General features: G+C 48.9%; 1 protein-coding gene across 1 annotated transcript in view; it reads left to right on the top strand.

Moving 5' to 3' along the window:
- TSG101 (tumor susceptibility 101) overlaps positions 1-15,334 on the top strand; it is a 21,331-nt gene that overhangs the window by 2,309 nt on the left and 3,688 nt on the right. Inside the window, exons 2-7 of the mRNA XM_018555300.1 lie at positions 540-609; positions 3,785-3,865; positions 5,488-5,651; positions 8,322-8,445; positions 9,356-9,416; positions 9,933-10,033. Of these exons, the coding sequence (XP_018410802.1) occupies positions 540-609; positions 3,785-3,865; positions 5,488-5,651; positions 8,322-8,445; positions 9,356-9,416; positions 9,933-10,033 (601 nt within the window). The remainder of the gene's footprint in view (positions 1-539; positions 610-3,784; positions 3,866-5,487; positions 5,652-8,321; positions 8,446-9,355; positions 9,417-9,932; positions 10,034-15,334) is intronic.

Genomic DNA, 15,334 nt, shown 5'->3' with positions numbered 1-15,334 from the left:
CCTTCCCTTCAGTCTTCTATCTGACCTCCGTCCTTCCCTTCAGTCTTCTATCTGACCTCTGTCCTTCCCTTCAGTCTTCTATCTGACCTCTGCCCTCCCCTTCAGTCCTCTCCTGGACTGAAATGGCTTCCTCTGATATCACTGTACACTGGGAGCTTCTCACAATGCGCATTAGAAGCTGCAGGACATAAGATAGGGTCCGCCTCATTTCCTGGTTTCCTTCTTTCGCTCCCTTCCTTCTCTTCCTTCCCTTTCCCTTCCTGTCCTTTCCTCCTTCACTCTCTCTGCCCCTTCCATGTCTCTGTCCTGCTCTTGCTGTCCCTCGTCTCCTGTCCTGTTTGTCACTCTGACTCCCCTTATTTCCTGTTCTTCCTCTGCTGTCTCTATCCTCCCCCCCCCCCTTGTATGATGCTGTATAAGAACCCGGCAGAAGTCCGATGTGCGGTTCGGTTTTATCTCCTTAATCTGAACGATCCATTTAGGAATTTTATGTGTTTTCTGGTTTTTAGATTCTCATTGTTGTTTTTCTTTGTCTGCAGTACAAATACAGAGACCTGACAGTGCGAGAAATCCTCAATGTCACCGGACTCTACAGAGACCTCAAACCAACTCCCATCATCTCCCCTCCTGTTGTCCCAGCATCTCCCCTCCTGTTATCCCAGCCAGTCTAGAAACAAGAAACAATTCCTGGATTCCCAGCGTGCTTTGCGTCTCTTTCCCCGCTGCTTGATGTGATGCAATCTCAATTTCTCAAGACTACATATCCCATCATGCATTGCTTCCAGCAAGCAATGATAATATCTGAAAAAAATAAATCAAGGCAACTGGACTTGCAGTATTTTTCTTGGAGACGTTTCGCTGGTCATCCAACCAGCTTTCTCAATTCAGAATGACTTGTACGAAAATTATCTGGGAATAAATATGGTGATTATTGCTTCAATCCACATAACCTGTTAATCATAACCAGCATGGGGTCAGAGGCCTTGTGGAGGTAAGGTATTGATTGTATTTACATGATTGGAGCTATCAGGTGTTATTAAGACCCCCAGGGAGAGGGGTTAAAGCTCTGGGCGGGTTACTAACACCCGCTAGCTCCAATCATGTAAATACAATCAACTTCCATGAGGTCTCTGACCCCTCGCTGGTTATGATTAACAAATTACAGGTACGTGGATTGGAGCAACATTCACCATATTTATTCCCAGATAATTTTCGTACAAGTCATTCTGAATTGAGAAGGCTGGTCGGATGACCAGCGAAACGTCTTCAAGAAAAATACAGCAAGTCCAGTTGCCTTGTTTTTTTTAACAGATATACCATGAAAGGAGGAATGAGAACCTTCACAGACACAAGCAATGATAATGTTACATTGTTCAGATGTTGAGTTGTAGTTCAGACACAAGGAAATGCATATTCACAGAGCTGAGTGAAATGGTGTCAGTGCATGGAGGAGGTACATCTTATGGGCATCTCCAATAAGTAAGTTTACAACCTTCTAGATCTGGGGTAGCCAAACACCGGCCCTCCAGCTGTGGTGAAACTACAAATCCCATGATGCATCTCTCTCCAGGAGTCATGTCTGTGGCTGTGAGACTCTTGCATTGCCTCATGGGATTTGTAGTTCCCCCCCACAGCTGGAGGGCCGCAGTTCGGCTGCCCCTGATCTAGATGGATCTGGTTATTAGGAGCGGGATAAAACTTATGGAGATTCAATCTAGAAATACAGATGTATTTTTAGTCTTTGATCAGAGTCCCCCTTTAAGCATGGCTACAATGACATACAACAGCAGGTCCCTTTAAGACTTTGGATGTGTTCAGCACACAATGAGGTTCCTTTCCTTTGTGTCACCCGACCAGACATTTCACTTTATTAAACCGGAGACTCACAACAAAGGAAATCCCATGGGAGCCGTGTATAAAATGACTTCACTCTGTAAGGTGATCTCCCCTGCCATAGTAGCAGATGTCTGCACCCTGACCCAGCGCTGTCATGTGATCCTACGGAGGAGGAGGAGGAGGATTCTGGGAAAACCTGTTCTGTCTGAGAACAGTTCAGTCACTGTATCCTATTCACTGATCAGGGTCATTAGCATACGCGGTGACACACGGCTTCCCTGTGACTCATCATTCACCTAATTGTGTGTACAGTACTCTAATGGCCCCGGAACACACTGGGGTGATTGTTGTCTTCATGCCCTTTCCCGGGATCTGTGCAGTGTGAGGGGCTTTCAGTCATGTGACGTGTCTCCATCTATACATTGGGTGCATAAGAAGAAAAGACTAAAAACAGGCTGATGGCAGATGAAGACCAAGTGTTCCATTCAGTGTGTGTGTGTAATATGTGTGCGTATATATTACTGTTTTTGCAGACAGAGTACAGATACTTTTCCTCAAGTACTCGCCGATACTAATTACCGATACCTAATTATTATTATTTTAGTGTCATGTGACAGTTTTTCTAAAACAATACAGACTAATGTATTTTAGGACAGTGGTGGAGCGCCAGGGCCAGGTCCCAGCTGCAACCGCGGCAACCCTGGTAGTTCTGCTACTGACTCCAAGCTGTAGAGGGACTACAAATATCAGCAATACATTGTACACCAATGCAGAATAATACCATTAGCTATAGAGTACTACAAATATCAGCAATACATTGTACAGCAATGCAGAATAATACCATTAGCTATAGACGATTACAAATCCCAGCAATACATTATACAGCAATGCAGAATACCATCAGCTATAGAGGGCTACACACCCCAGCAATGCAGAATAATAGTACATGTATTGTTACATACTCTGTGCTGTGCTGGCCTGATGTCTTGGGTGGCGGGTCTCGGGAGGGGGAGATTGGCGAAGGGTCTCGGGAGGGGGAAGATGGGCGGAGTGTCTCGGGAGGGGGAAGATGGGCGGAGGGTCTCGGGAGGGGGAAGATGGGCGGAGGGTCTCGGGAGGGGGAGATGGGCGGGCCGGCAGAAGTGGTGATGCGAGGTTCCAAAATAGGCTGCCGCAAGGTCCCCATCAAGTGCGAGACCTAAGGCAGCCACTTCAATTTTAATAATTAAAGTGCCGGTTATCGGTTTTTGGTATCAAAGCATTACTAGTGCCAATGGTCAGTATCAGCACTGAGAATGGTATCGGGGCATCACTAAAACATACAGTATATTACACACACACACTGCCTGGCCAAAAAATAAGTCACCACCTGGATTTCGGGCAGTGTTATGATCTGGGGTTGCTTCAGTTGGTCAGGTCTAGGTTCAGCAGTGTTATGTTCCCAAAAAATGAGGTCAGTTGTCTACTGAATGACCAGGTTTTTCCATCAATGGATTGTTTCTCCCCTGATGGCGCATTGGGCATATTCCACGATGACAACGCCAGGATTCATCGGGCTCACATTGGGAAAGAGTGGTTCAGGGAGCGTGAGACATCATTGTCACACATGGATTGGCCACCACAGAGTCCAGAACTTATCCCCATTGAGAATCTTTGGGATGTGCTGGAGAAGACTTTACACAGTGCTCCGACTCTCCCATCACCACTACAAGATCATGGGGAAAAATGAATGCAACTCCTCTGGAGGGAAATAAATGTATATGTATATACCTATATCATCGCATACTACAATACTCCGCTTTGTTTATATATATATATTGCATTATATCACAACATTTATGTCTGAGGGTAGACCTGTGTTGTTCCCCCGAAGCATGTTTAAATTCAGTTAGGCTGGTCATACGCTTCTAGTAATCCGTCAGTCCAGAGTAAATCGTGTCTGAAATTCTTCTTTCTCTTGCAGTGTTCAACGATGGCACCTCCAGGGAACTGCTGAGTCTCGCTGGGACGATCCCTGTGGCATACAAAGGTGGGTGTTCTCTTACTCGCAGTGTGGTTTATTTGAGCTGCTTGTATTGTATAGAGCCGTACCACACCTCAAGAATGGCGGCTGCCCAAAGAAAAATTGTACATGCGGGACCCTGTCACAGCGATGCAACTTGTGCACGACAGCAATGGCAGCCCAATGCTCTTGTACAGTCGTTTACCAACACACCTGCCGTACAGTGCACCGCGTTACCGGAGGTGCATCAAGGCGTGCCGCCAGTTTATTTAAAGGAGAATTATGAGGAGAGGGAAATGTACTCAGCCCCATAGTTAGAGCCGATGTCAGCACTCAGCTGTCACATGTCGTCTCTATAGATCTCCCTGCACAGAGAAACCCCCCCCCCCTCTCCTTATCTCTGTAACAAATAGGGGGTGGCTTCTGTAGTCCAGCATGGGAGAACTGGGCAGGGCTGACAACACTGCTTTGGTGTTTAGTGTAGCAGATCCAGTGTGTTGTCAGCTCACTACTGAAAGTTAGGAGATCTCTGGATTTCTGGCAGAGCAATTATTATTATTTTTTTATATGCTTGCAGCATTCTAAAGAGATGCAAAATGGGGAAATGTGCATATACTGCAGAGGACTACCGAACGATTTCTCTTACTCTAAAGAAACTAGGCGCCCCGCTCTTCTTACCAGTCGTCTGTTAAAGTGCAACTGAAGCCCAAATTTTCGAAAGGAGTGGGGAGGGATTAGAGCGTTCGTATTGCTGTCTGTGTCCCTGTTAGGCTGGGCACACACCTTACAACCATCGCAAGACTTTTGTCTTGCGATGGTTGTAAGGTACTTAAAAAAACGTACGATCTGCCTATGTTGCATAGGCAGATCGTACTTGTGATGATCGCAAGCCATGCCCCCTGAGGGGCAGGCTTCCGATGACCGCAATGCCAAACGGGCAGTGTGCGCTTGCGCACACCGGCCCGTACGGCTTTTATCGTACGAACATGCCACAAACCCGCCGAACATCGTACGATGCTTGGCGGGTTTTCAAACATGTCCGTAAGTTTCAAGTCGTGCGACCTTACAGTAGTAGAGGTCGCACGGCTTCCACACACCTTACGATCATCGTACGATCGCGGGATTTCCCGCGATTATTGTACGATAATCGTAAGGTGTGTGGGTACCCTTAGGGAGATTCACTCTTTCTATTTGTCCTGGTGACCGTTATCACTGAAAGTGAAAGAACATTTTGGGTTGTCACCAGAACAGGAATAGATGGGAAATCTTCCAATGGGGACACTAGTTCTGCTGAACATCAGGGATTTCTCTCCCTTTGGAGGGATTTCCTATCACTGCCTGTTGTGGTGATTGGAATGGAAGTTGACGGGGGGTTTTAACTCTCCCTTACTCTATCCAAAACGCATAAAGTTTTTGCATTATATCCCCTTTAATGGCGGTAGTTGGCACAGACAACAAATTACTCTAAGCGTCTGGTTTAAAAGATCGGGCTATTTAGGTGGAAATTGTTTCTATGTTATATTTACACATCTTCATTATTAGAATGTAGGGACGGCTCTTTATTTACTAACCTTGGCTGACAGTCTGAGCGAGGAGCAATTCCTTCCCAGGAAACATTTGTAACCGTGTTGTTGTTCCCCCCCCTGCAGGTAATACATACAATATTCCAATATGCCTGTGGCTGCTGGACACCTACCCCTACAACCCTCCCATCTGCTTCGTCAAACCCACCAGTACGATGACTATTAAAACGGGGAAGCATGTGGATGCCAACGGCAAGATCTACCTCCCATATCTGCATGAGTGGAAGCATGTAAGTACTGGAGGGCTGTCACTGGGGTCAGTTCACAGATATCAACACACCGCACTCCTTTTATATGGATGTCCAGCGTCCGCTCATCCACCCGCTGCTGGGTTACTGGAGAACAGCGATAGTGTTCCTACAGCTGCGCTTTCATGAACACACCTATACCCATCAGATTCAGTGCTCACCATACACATCAGACCAGCATTTCTGAGGACCAGAGGCAGTAAGTTCAGTTTGGCAGCTGCTTCCAAATCACGTCACAATGCTTTCCAATGTGATTTCTGGTGCTCTGTTCAAACCAGTGCAGTCCGTTCCAATGCAGTCAGAAAAAAAAATACGGCTTGCCCTATTTTAGCTGCATCGGATCGCAACGGAACACATACACACACACCTGAAATCCCATTTTAAAAACGGCAATGGTGGCAAAACCCATTGCAGCTGCGCAGGCGCGCGCAGTTCTGGTATGAACTAGCCTCAAGGTTCATAAACCCTTGTACAGCCCCCTGAACATTAGCGATGGGCTCGGGCGCGTTCGCAGCTCCACGTGCCGAGCCCACCAGGAAGCTGGCAGCGGCAATCACAGGCACTGAGACATTTTCCCGATCTCTGCAGCTGCGGACCAGGAACATGTCTCAGTGCCTGTGATTGGCGCTGTCAGCTGCCTGGCGGGCTCGGCACGTGGAGCTGCGAACACGCCCGAGCCCATCACTACTGAACATCAGGTCTCCAGGTAAGCACCAACTGTCCCGTGCTGATCTTCCTCATCCTCGCTCTTTGTTCACCTCTGAGCTCCACACCAGCACAGATAGATGGGATTGCAGCTTCCATTCTCCTGGGACGTTCCACAATATGGGGGGAACCGGATGGACCCGCTTCTTTATTCAACCTCGCCTCCTATGTAACCTCTCCTCCAGTATAGTGAGCAGGAACTTGATACACAGGCATGGAGTTTGAGGCCTCATGAACACTGAGGCCCTATAATGTGAACTGCGGGCATATTTCCGCACCCAGAGTACACTCTGCCACGGACAGCCACCCATAATAATGTTTGGGCTCTACGTCGGTTTACACCTCCACATGTATAAACCCGAGGATGTCTAAAGGCATACGCCCCTGGAAGCCGACTGTCTACATCCAGGGTTGTACGTCCGTACGCATGCCCAGGTTTATGCAAGCAGTGGCATTAGCCCACATACATCTACCTACAGCCATTCATTTCTAAGTGGAGCTCTGTGCGCCTGCTGTGTATCCCGGTGGTGGAAATTCGCCCACAATTTTGGCTATACGGCCTCATGGGCTTGCATGCTCGAGGCCTTAAACAGAAATCAAACCAGCAAAGGGCAACTCCAGTTTATTTATTATAATACAGGATTTATAGAGCGCCAACAGTTTGCGCAGCGCTTTACAATATAAGGAAGACATTACAATCACAAGACAAGATGGAGAACGAGGGCCCGTCCCCTGAGAGCTTACAATCTAAAAGGGAGGGGCCAGTGCTACATGAGGAGGGAGCTGTGTGGGGATGAATTGTTTGAGAAATTGATATTTCAGTGGTTAGGTTGAGGTGGGAGAGGCTTCCCTGAAGAGATGAGTCTTACGGGAACGCCTAAAGGGAGTCAGAGTAGGAGAGAGACGGACAGGTTGGGGTAAAGAGTTCCATAGAATGGTGGAGACTCTAGTGAAGTCCTGGAGGTGAGCATGGGAGGCGTTGACAAGGAAATTTTAAAACATGTGCGTGGCTTGGCGCAGTGTAAGTTCGTCCAAGCCCTTGCAAAACTGTCCACGACCCAATCAGCTGCGGTCAGGGGAATCCCAGCCCCTTTGTTTTGTGTAGTGCGGGGAATGCCCTGGCCGCAACTGATCAGCGTGCGAGGGATGTGTCACTAATAGATTTGAACAAGAAAGAAAATCCTTGCTGCGCTCCTTACCGGGATTCCCATGTGGATACACAGGCGGGTGCTAGAAATGACTGCGGATGGCGCCGCAACGTGTCTCTGAGCCTGATGAAGGGGGTGACTCTGCATGGCCCCGAAAGCGCTTGCACAGTGAGAGACGGCATACGCCAATAAATGAACACTCTGCTGTCATTATGGATTCGGTGTGCTGGTGACTTCATCTAACTACTATACAGTTTTGAGTCGGCTTGAGCGCACTCGGTTCAGCCCACGCACATCACTATTTAACACAAAGTGGAAACAATTGCAAACAGCATGGCTGACGCGTTTCATCGATTGACCTCATCAGAAGCTTGTCCCTGGTGAGCGCAAGGTGTGGAGCTCGGGAGTGATCGGAGTTAGGAGGAGGAACAACGGCACAGGACAGTCGCTGTCACTGCTGGTGATTACTCGAAGAAGCGATGATCGGGCGGCTGTAATACCACCTTCAGGAATGGCGGTCTGAGGTTTCCGGCGAGCGCAGATTCCGATGGGGTATTTGTAACCGCGCGGACGTATAGAAATGATTAAATACAGGTGAGTGTGTTTTAGGTGTGTTTATACAGGCGAGTGTGTATAGAGTAGTTTGGTCCTCTGGTCACTTGGCTGGAACCCAGCAAGCCATGTGACTGTGAGCCACCCAGCTGAATGGGAATGTGCTGGCGTGATCAGGGAAGGTGTGTGAGAATAGTATAGAGCCGTGCACAGTGTTGTGTCCTCACTGCCTCCCTCCTCTCCGCAGCCTCCGTCAGACCTGCTCGGCCTAATCCAGATCCTGATCGTTGTGTTCGGCGAGGAGCCTCCGGTGTTCTCCCGATCATCGGCACCAGCTCCATTTATGTATCCAGCACAGGGGCCCCCCAACAGTGAGTTACCCATTTCACGCCTTCTGTTTCCTAATGTGTTTTTAGGTGTATGACCACTTGTTTTGTATAGCGTGGGGAAGGATTAGAACCCCTGTGGGGGTTTTATTGCTATCCGGGGCTTTGTTAGAGAGCTTTTCCGTCACTTCCTGTCCTGGGGACAATGATTTCATCACACAGGAAGTGAGGGAAAATCTGTAACTGGGGCACAGCAATACATTATTTTTTTAGTAGAGGAGGGAAGGATAGTACCTCCTCCTTTTTTTTTCTGGGTGTGTAAGAAGGAAAGTGCCAAAATTAGAATATATATAAAGTCCAGATTCAATGTTATTCACACACTTATGTCATAAAAAGCCACCACGTTTCCGGGGTTCAGGGTCCCCCTACATCAGGGCTGGGTACTGTTTAACAAAGTGTCTACTGGACTGATAAAATTGGATGGATCCTGGGGGGTCATTTATTATGACTGCCGTATCCCTCCAATTTTATCAGTCCTGTGCACACTTTGTTCAACTGTACCCAGCCATGATGGAGGGGCAACCTTAGAACCCTCAAAACGCATTGCATTGAATATTGATCATTGGATAAATCCTCTAAGAACCAGCCCACTGCTTGCATCAGGGCTGAGGGCACTTGAGCAGTACTGAGGCTGTGATTTCAGGAAGCCATGTACAGCACCCTGCCAGCCCCTCCCACCAGCCAGGATCTGCCGGCATTGCATAGAAAAGAACAGATACCAGATGATGATGTCACTGCATCTAAAATAAGGTCCGTGAGGAAAACCTTATGGGCTCTTGTATGTATATTGTATTTCATGTATGGGCTCTGCCTTTTTTTGGATTGATTTACTTGCCGCCTTCAGTTTATATTTTGTAATGTTGTTTTAAAAAATAATTATTTATTTATTTTCCAGCCTCGTACATACCTGGCTCCATGCCCCCCTATCCTGCAGCAGGTCACCCGTCTAACCCCAGGTACAGTCATGGTGTGCTCATCGTACTAAACTGCACCCACCTGGTGTGGCCCTGTCAGTACTGTATGGACAGGTGTAGGTGGGGCCCAGTCAGTACTGTATGGACAGGTGTGGGTGGAGCCTAGTTTACTGTATGGACAGGTGGGGCCCTGTCGGTACTGTATGGACAGGTGTAGGTGGGGCCCTGTCAGTACTATATGGACAGGTGTAGGTGGGGCCCAGTCAGTACTGTATGGGCAGGTGGGGCCCAGTCAGTACTGTATGGACAGGTGTAGGTGGGGCCCAGTCAGTACTGTATGGACAGGTGTAGGTGAGGCCCAGTCAGTACTGTATGGACAGGTGTAGATGGGGCCCAGTCGGTACTGTATGGACAGGGGGGGAACTAATGTCCCATTGGAAGTCTGGCCCTGGGTCACTACTTTCCAACAAAATAGAGAAGATGATTACATACAGTTTATAAGCAGATTTTGTTTTAATAAACCAACTTACCCCAAATCTTTCCATTCTGTGCTTGCAGTGGATATCCTGGCTACTACCCCGCTGGAGGACAGTACCCACCAAATTCTGGCCCTGGGATGTTTCCCCAGCCCCCTGCACACCCCCAGGTCACCAGCTCTGGTGAGTTATGTCTTTGTCATTGCAGTTTTCCTACCTGAGATCATTTTAGTTTGGGCAAAATATAGATTGCTGAAATATGTAAATCTGACCTCTAGCCCCTCCTTCAGTCTGCTATCTGACCTCCGTCCTCCCCTTCAGTCTTCTATCTGACCTCCGTCCTTCCCTTCAGTCTTCTATCTGACCTCCGTCCTTCCCTCCAGTCTTCTATCTGACCTCCGTTCTTCCCTCCAGTCTTCTATCTGACCTCCGTTCTTCCCTTCAGTCTTGCACAGTTGTACCGGCTCCTCTCCTCCTTCTCTGATGTCACTGCACACTGGGAGCTTCTCACAATGTGCATTAGAAGCTGCAGCAAGTCAGACAGAGCCCCGCCTCATCTCCTGGATGGAGGACGTCCAGCATCATCTAGTTTTTTCCTCCCCAACTTGACTGTGCCTGTCCCCGCCCCTTTCCTTAATTGGTTTTTAGTTTTTTGAATCATGGCGGCTCAGCATCTAGCGTGGTCTGCATGCAAATCCAGCCTGCCTAGGAACACCCCACTCCTCGGGACTGACACCCACCCATCATATAGCTGGTTTAAACTGACATTTCAAATTAGGAATTGCATATTAACTGCAGCAGCAATATTGCAGCCACTAGATGGCGCCACTTGCCATGTAAGCAGTACACGGAGCCTCTCGCACACTAAAGGGAACCTGTGTGATCATCTATACCCGGCGGAGGTGCTCCTGGGCCCTAAACCCGAACCAGATTTTTTTTTTCACCGTGAGTGAAATCACTTTCTACACACCTTGCGATAATCCCGGGAAATCCCACGATCGTACGATTATCGCAAGGTGTGTGGAAGGCGTGCAACCGTTTCTACTGTACGGTCGCACGACTTTTGTCTTTCGAGCGTGTTTGAAAACCCGCCGAGAATCGTACGATTTTCGGCTGGTTTGTAGCATGATCGTACGATAAAAGACGGACGGGCCGGTGTGCGCAAGCGCACACTGCCCATTCAGCATTGCGGTCATCGGAAGCCCGCCCCTCAGGGGGGCGCGGCTTGCGATTATCGCAAGTATGATCTGCCTGTCCCAAGATGGGCAGATTGTATGTTTTTTTAATGACCTTACAACCCTCGCACGACAAAAGTCTTGCAATGGTTGTAAGGTCTGTGGCCAGCTTTAGAATGAGTATTCAACTAGGGAGTCAGTGTGACAGCTTCCAAATGAGGCTTCCCACACAGGTGTTTTGTTTTGAAACACATTCCCTTTGCATAGATCTCTGCCTTGAATGTGGTCTGGTAGACTTACATTGAGACAAAGACAAGACAAATGTGCGCCTCAAGAGGCTTTTTTTTGAGTTCTATGTATTCTAAGGGTTCTTTTACACGTCACATGTTAGAATCTGAGTGGCTTGGAGCTGAAGGTGTAGGTAAACCCCAGCAATGAACTTCTCTATGGTATAGGTTGGGCACAACAAGAAATGTAAAATGTATCAAGTTGAAGGGAAATGTAACTTTTCAGCTCTTGAGGTATCCCCTGGTCACAGTGTGGAGGGCCCTCTTTGTGTTTGAGTCTCAGTTCACTTTTATCCCATACTATCATGACATTCAGTATCTGGTGCCCTAACAGTTAGAAATCCTCTTCCCTATGCAAGCAGCAGATATCCAGATGTTGTAAAACTACAGCTCCCAGCATGCCCTGACCGCCATGAAGATCTTCTGGTTGGCTTTCATTGCTCTACATCAGTGGTAGGCAACCTTGGCCTTCCAACTACAATTCCCATGAATCAATGCAACACTCTGGACAGCCACAGGCATGACTCCCAGAGGCAGAAGCATGACGGGATTTGTAGTTTCACCATAGCTGGAGGGCCGGAGTTTGCCAACCCCTGTTGTACATGAAGCTGAGTAGATGTTGTTCCTCATTTATATAAAGCAGCCACATCTGTTGGACCCCCACTAGGGGGCGCTGCTCTGGTAGTCAAAGCCATGACCACCCTGCAGTACTAAGTATAGAGAATGCCAGCAATGCCCCCTGCTGTATGCAGATAACCCCTCCAACAGGAAAGGGGACTTCTGGGTGATTTGGAAATGGCAGACCCCCCATCCGGTGACAATTTCCTTTCACTTTAACTATTAATAGTCACCAAGGCAAAAGGGGGGGACGAATCTCCCTAACGGGGACCCAGGCAGCAATAAAACCTGACCGGGGTTCCTCTTTACTCCATCCAAAACTGTCTTCAGTTGCACTTTAGGGAACGACAAAGCCAGAGCCCTGACCCATGTACAGCACTGTCTCTGCCAGTGTTCTCCATCAAGCATGGTACTGGCAGCTCTGGTCTGCACGCTGACGCTGCCCTTACCCAGAAATCCTTTCTTCTTTTTTCTCCATAACATAGGCGGGAGGTGCTTTGTAGTCAACAATGAGCGCTCGGAACAGTTTTTAACTGATGAGAGTGCTGCACAGGAAGTCATCATGTCACAAGATTCCTGGTAGGATCTCCAGCATTTTTAAAAGTTAACCCCTGCAGTGGGACTACCCCTGTACTGTAAGGGTTAACTGCTTGTTTTGGTCTAGGGAATGGAATTAAGTAGATCTGCTCACCTGATCCTCGATCAGTGCTCACCTCTCTCCCCGTCCAAGGAGGAGGGACTGTGGTATGTCCCTCAGCGTCCTCACGTCTAATGCTTGTGAATGGACCTTGCATAGATGTGATGATGTCAGTGGGGCTTAGACCACCAGAGCCCGGGGAGAAGAGGTCTAGCAGTGAGGCGGGATCGAGGATCAGGAAGTATATTTTCTTTATTTGTGCCCCCTAGGCCAAAACGAGCAGTCAACCCTTGTAGTGCCGGGGTAGCCCCACTGCAAGGGTTAACTTTTAGAAAATCCCGGAGTTCCTCTTTAAATTTTACTTTCAACAGATCAAAAAGGACCAAATGAGAGAAGTTTGTTGTCGGGGTTTACATCCCCTTCAATGATGACGTGACCCGGGACGCAGTGTGCGGGGATTCAGCGGATAAGCAGTACACTGTAGACCCGCATTGTGGCTTTAGATGACCGGCCTCTTTCGGCCTCTCTCCTCTTTCGGCCTCCCTCCTCCACTCACGGCCCTCTCTGCTCTCGCTCCGAGACCTCTCGCTGTAACAGGACTCTGCAGCCGGCTGGAAAGGTTAGGATTTTGTTCAGCTTACAATGGCAGAGATCCCGCGGCCGAGCTAAAAATGGAAGAGGCAAATGTTACGGGTCACAGGGGACCACAGCTGCGCTGGAACAGAAACCATAAAGTGACATTAAACCTCCAGTGTGCTGCAGACCTGGACCTGCTCCTGGGAGGGACGGGTGCTGTGTGTCATTGCATGCAACTACCTCTACTTCCCTTATGGGAGGCCTGCTGCTGCGCTGGAACAGAAACCATAAAGTGACATTAAACCTCCAGTGTGCTGCAGACCTGGACCTGCTCCTGGGAGGGACGGGTGCTGTGTGTCATTGCATGCAACTACCTCTACTTCCCTTATGGGAGGCCTGCATCCAAGTGGGGACACCCGGACCTGCACGGGATATGCAGGTTCGGGTCGTCGTGTAGCTGCAATTCCCTATCTTCTGGTTGGCTTTCATTGCTCTACATCAGTGGTAGGCAACCTTGGCCTTCCAACTACAATTCCCATGAATCAATGCAACACTCTGGACAGCCACAGGCATGACTCCCAGAGGCAGAAGCATGACGGGATTTGTAGTTTCACCATAGCTGGAGGGCCGGAGTTTGCCAACCCCTGTTGTACATGAAGCTGAGTAGATGTTGTTCCTCATTTATATAAAGCAGCCACATCTGTTGGACCCCCACTAGGGGGCGCTGCTCTGGTAGTCAAAGCCATGACCACCCTGCAGTACTAAGTATAGAGAATGCCAGCAATGCCCCCTGCTGTATGCAGATAACCCCTCCAACAGGAAAGGGGACTTCTGGGTGATTTGGAAATGGCAGACCCCCCATCCGGTGACAATTTCCTTTCACTTTAACTATTAATAGTCACCAAGGCAAAAGGGGGGGACGAATCTCCCTAACGGGGACCCAGGCAGCAATAAAACCTGACCGGGGTTCCTCTTTACTCCATCCAAAACTGTCTTCAGTTGCACTTTAGGGAACGACAAAGCCAGAGCCCTGACCCATGTACAGCACTGTCTCTGCCAGTGTTCTCCATCAAGCATGGTACTGGCAGCTCTGGTCTGCACGCTGACGCTGCCCTTACCCAGAAATCCTTTCTTCTTTTTTCTCCATAACATAGGCGGGAGGTGCTTTGTAGTCAACAATGAGCGCTCGGAACAGTTTTTAACTGATGAGAGTGCTGCACAGGAAGTCATCATGTCACAAGATTCCTGGTAGGATCTCCAGCATTTTTAAAAGTTAACCCCTGCAGTGGGACTACCCCTGTACTGTAAGGGTTAACTGCTTGTTTTGGTCTAGGGAATGGAATTAAGTAGATCTGCTCACCTGATCCTCGATCAGTGCTCACCTCTCTCCCCGTCCAAGGAGGAGGGACTGTGGTATGTCCCTCAGCGTCCTCACGTCTAATGCTTGTGAATGGACCTTGCATAGATGTGATGATGTCAGTGGGGCTTAGACCACCAGAGCCCGGGGAGAAGAGGTCTAGCAGTGAGGCGGGATCGAGGATCAGGAAGTATATTTTCTTTATTTGTGCCCCCTAGGCCAAAACGAGCAGTCAACCCTTGTAGTGCCGGGGTAGCCCCACTGCAAGGGTTAACTTTTAGAAAATCCCGGAGTTCCTCTTTAAATTTTACTTTCAACAGATCAAAAAGGACCAAATGAGAGAAGTTTGTTGTCGGGGTTTACATCCCCTTCAATGATGACGTGACCCGGGACGCAGTGTGCGGGGATTCAGCGGATAAGCAGTACACTGTAGACCCGCATTGTGGCTTTAGATGACCGGCCTCTTTCGGCCTCTCTCCTCTTTCGGCCTCCCTCCTCCACTCACGGCCCTCTCTGCTCTCGCTCCGAGACCTCTCGCTGTAACAGGACTCTGCAGCCGGCTGGAAAGGTTAGGATTTTGTTCAGCTTACAATGGCAGAGATCCCGCGGCCGAGCTAAAAATGGAAGAGGCAAATGTTACGGGTCACAGGGGACCACAGCTGCGCTGGAACAGAAACCATAAAGTGACATTAAACCTCCAGTGTGCTGCAGACCTGGACCTGCTCCTGGGAGGGACGGGTGCTGTGTGTCATTGCATGCAACTACCTCTACTTCCCTTATGGGAGGCCTGCATCCAAGTGGGGACACCCGGACCTGCACGGGATATGCAGGTAA

This window comes from Nanorana parkeri, unplaced genomic scaffold, assembly GCF_000935625.1.
Source record: "Nanorana parkeri isolate BGI_ZX_2015 unplaced genomic scaffold, ASM93562v1 scaffold10, whole genome shotgun sequence".
In the NCBI taxonomy this organism is placed as follows: domain Eukaryota; kingdom Metazoa; phylum Chordata; class Amphibia; order Anura; family Dicroglossidae; genus Nanorana; species Nanorana parkeri.
This window is presented reverse-complemented; position numbering and strand designations above follow the sequence as displayed.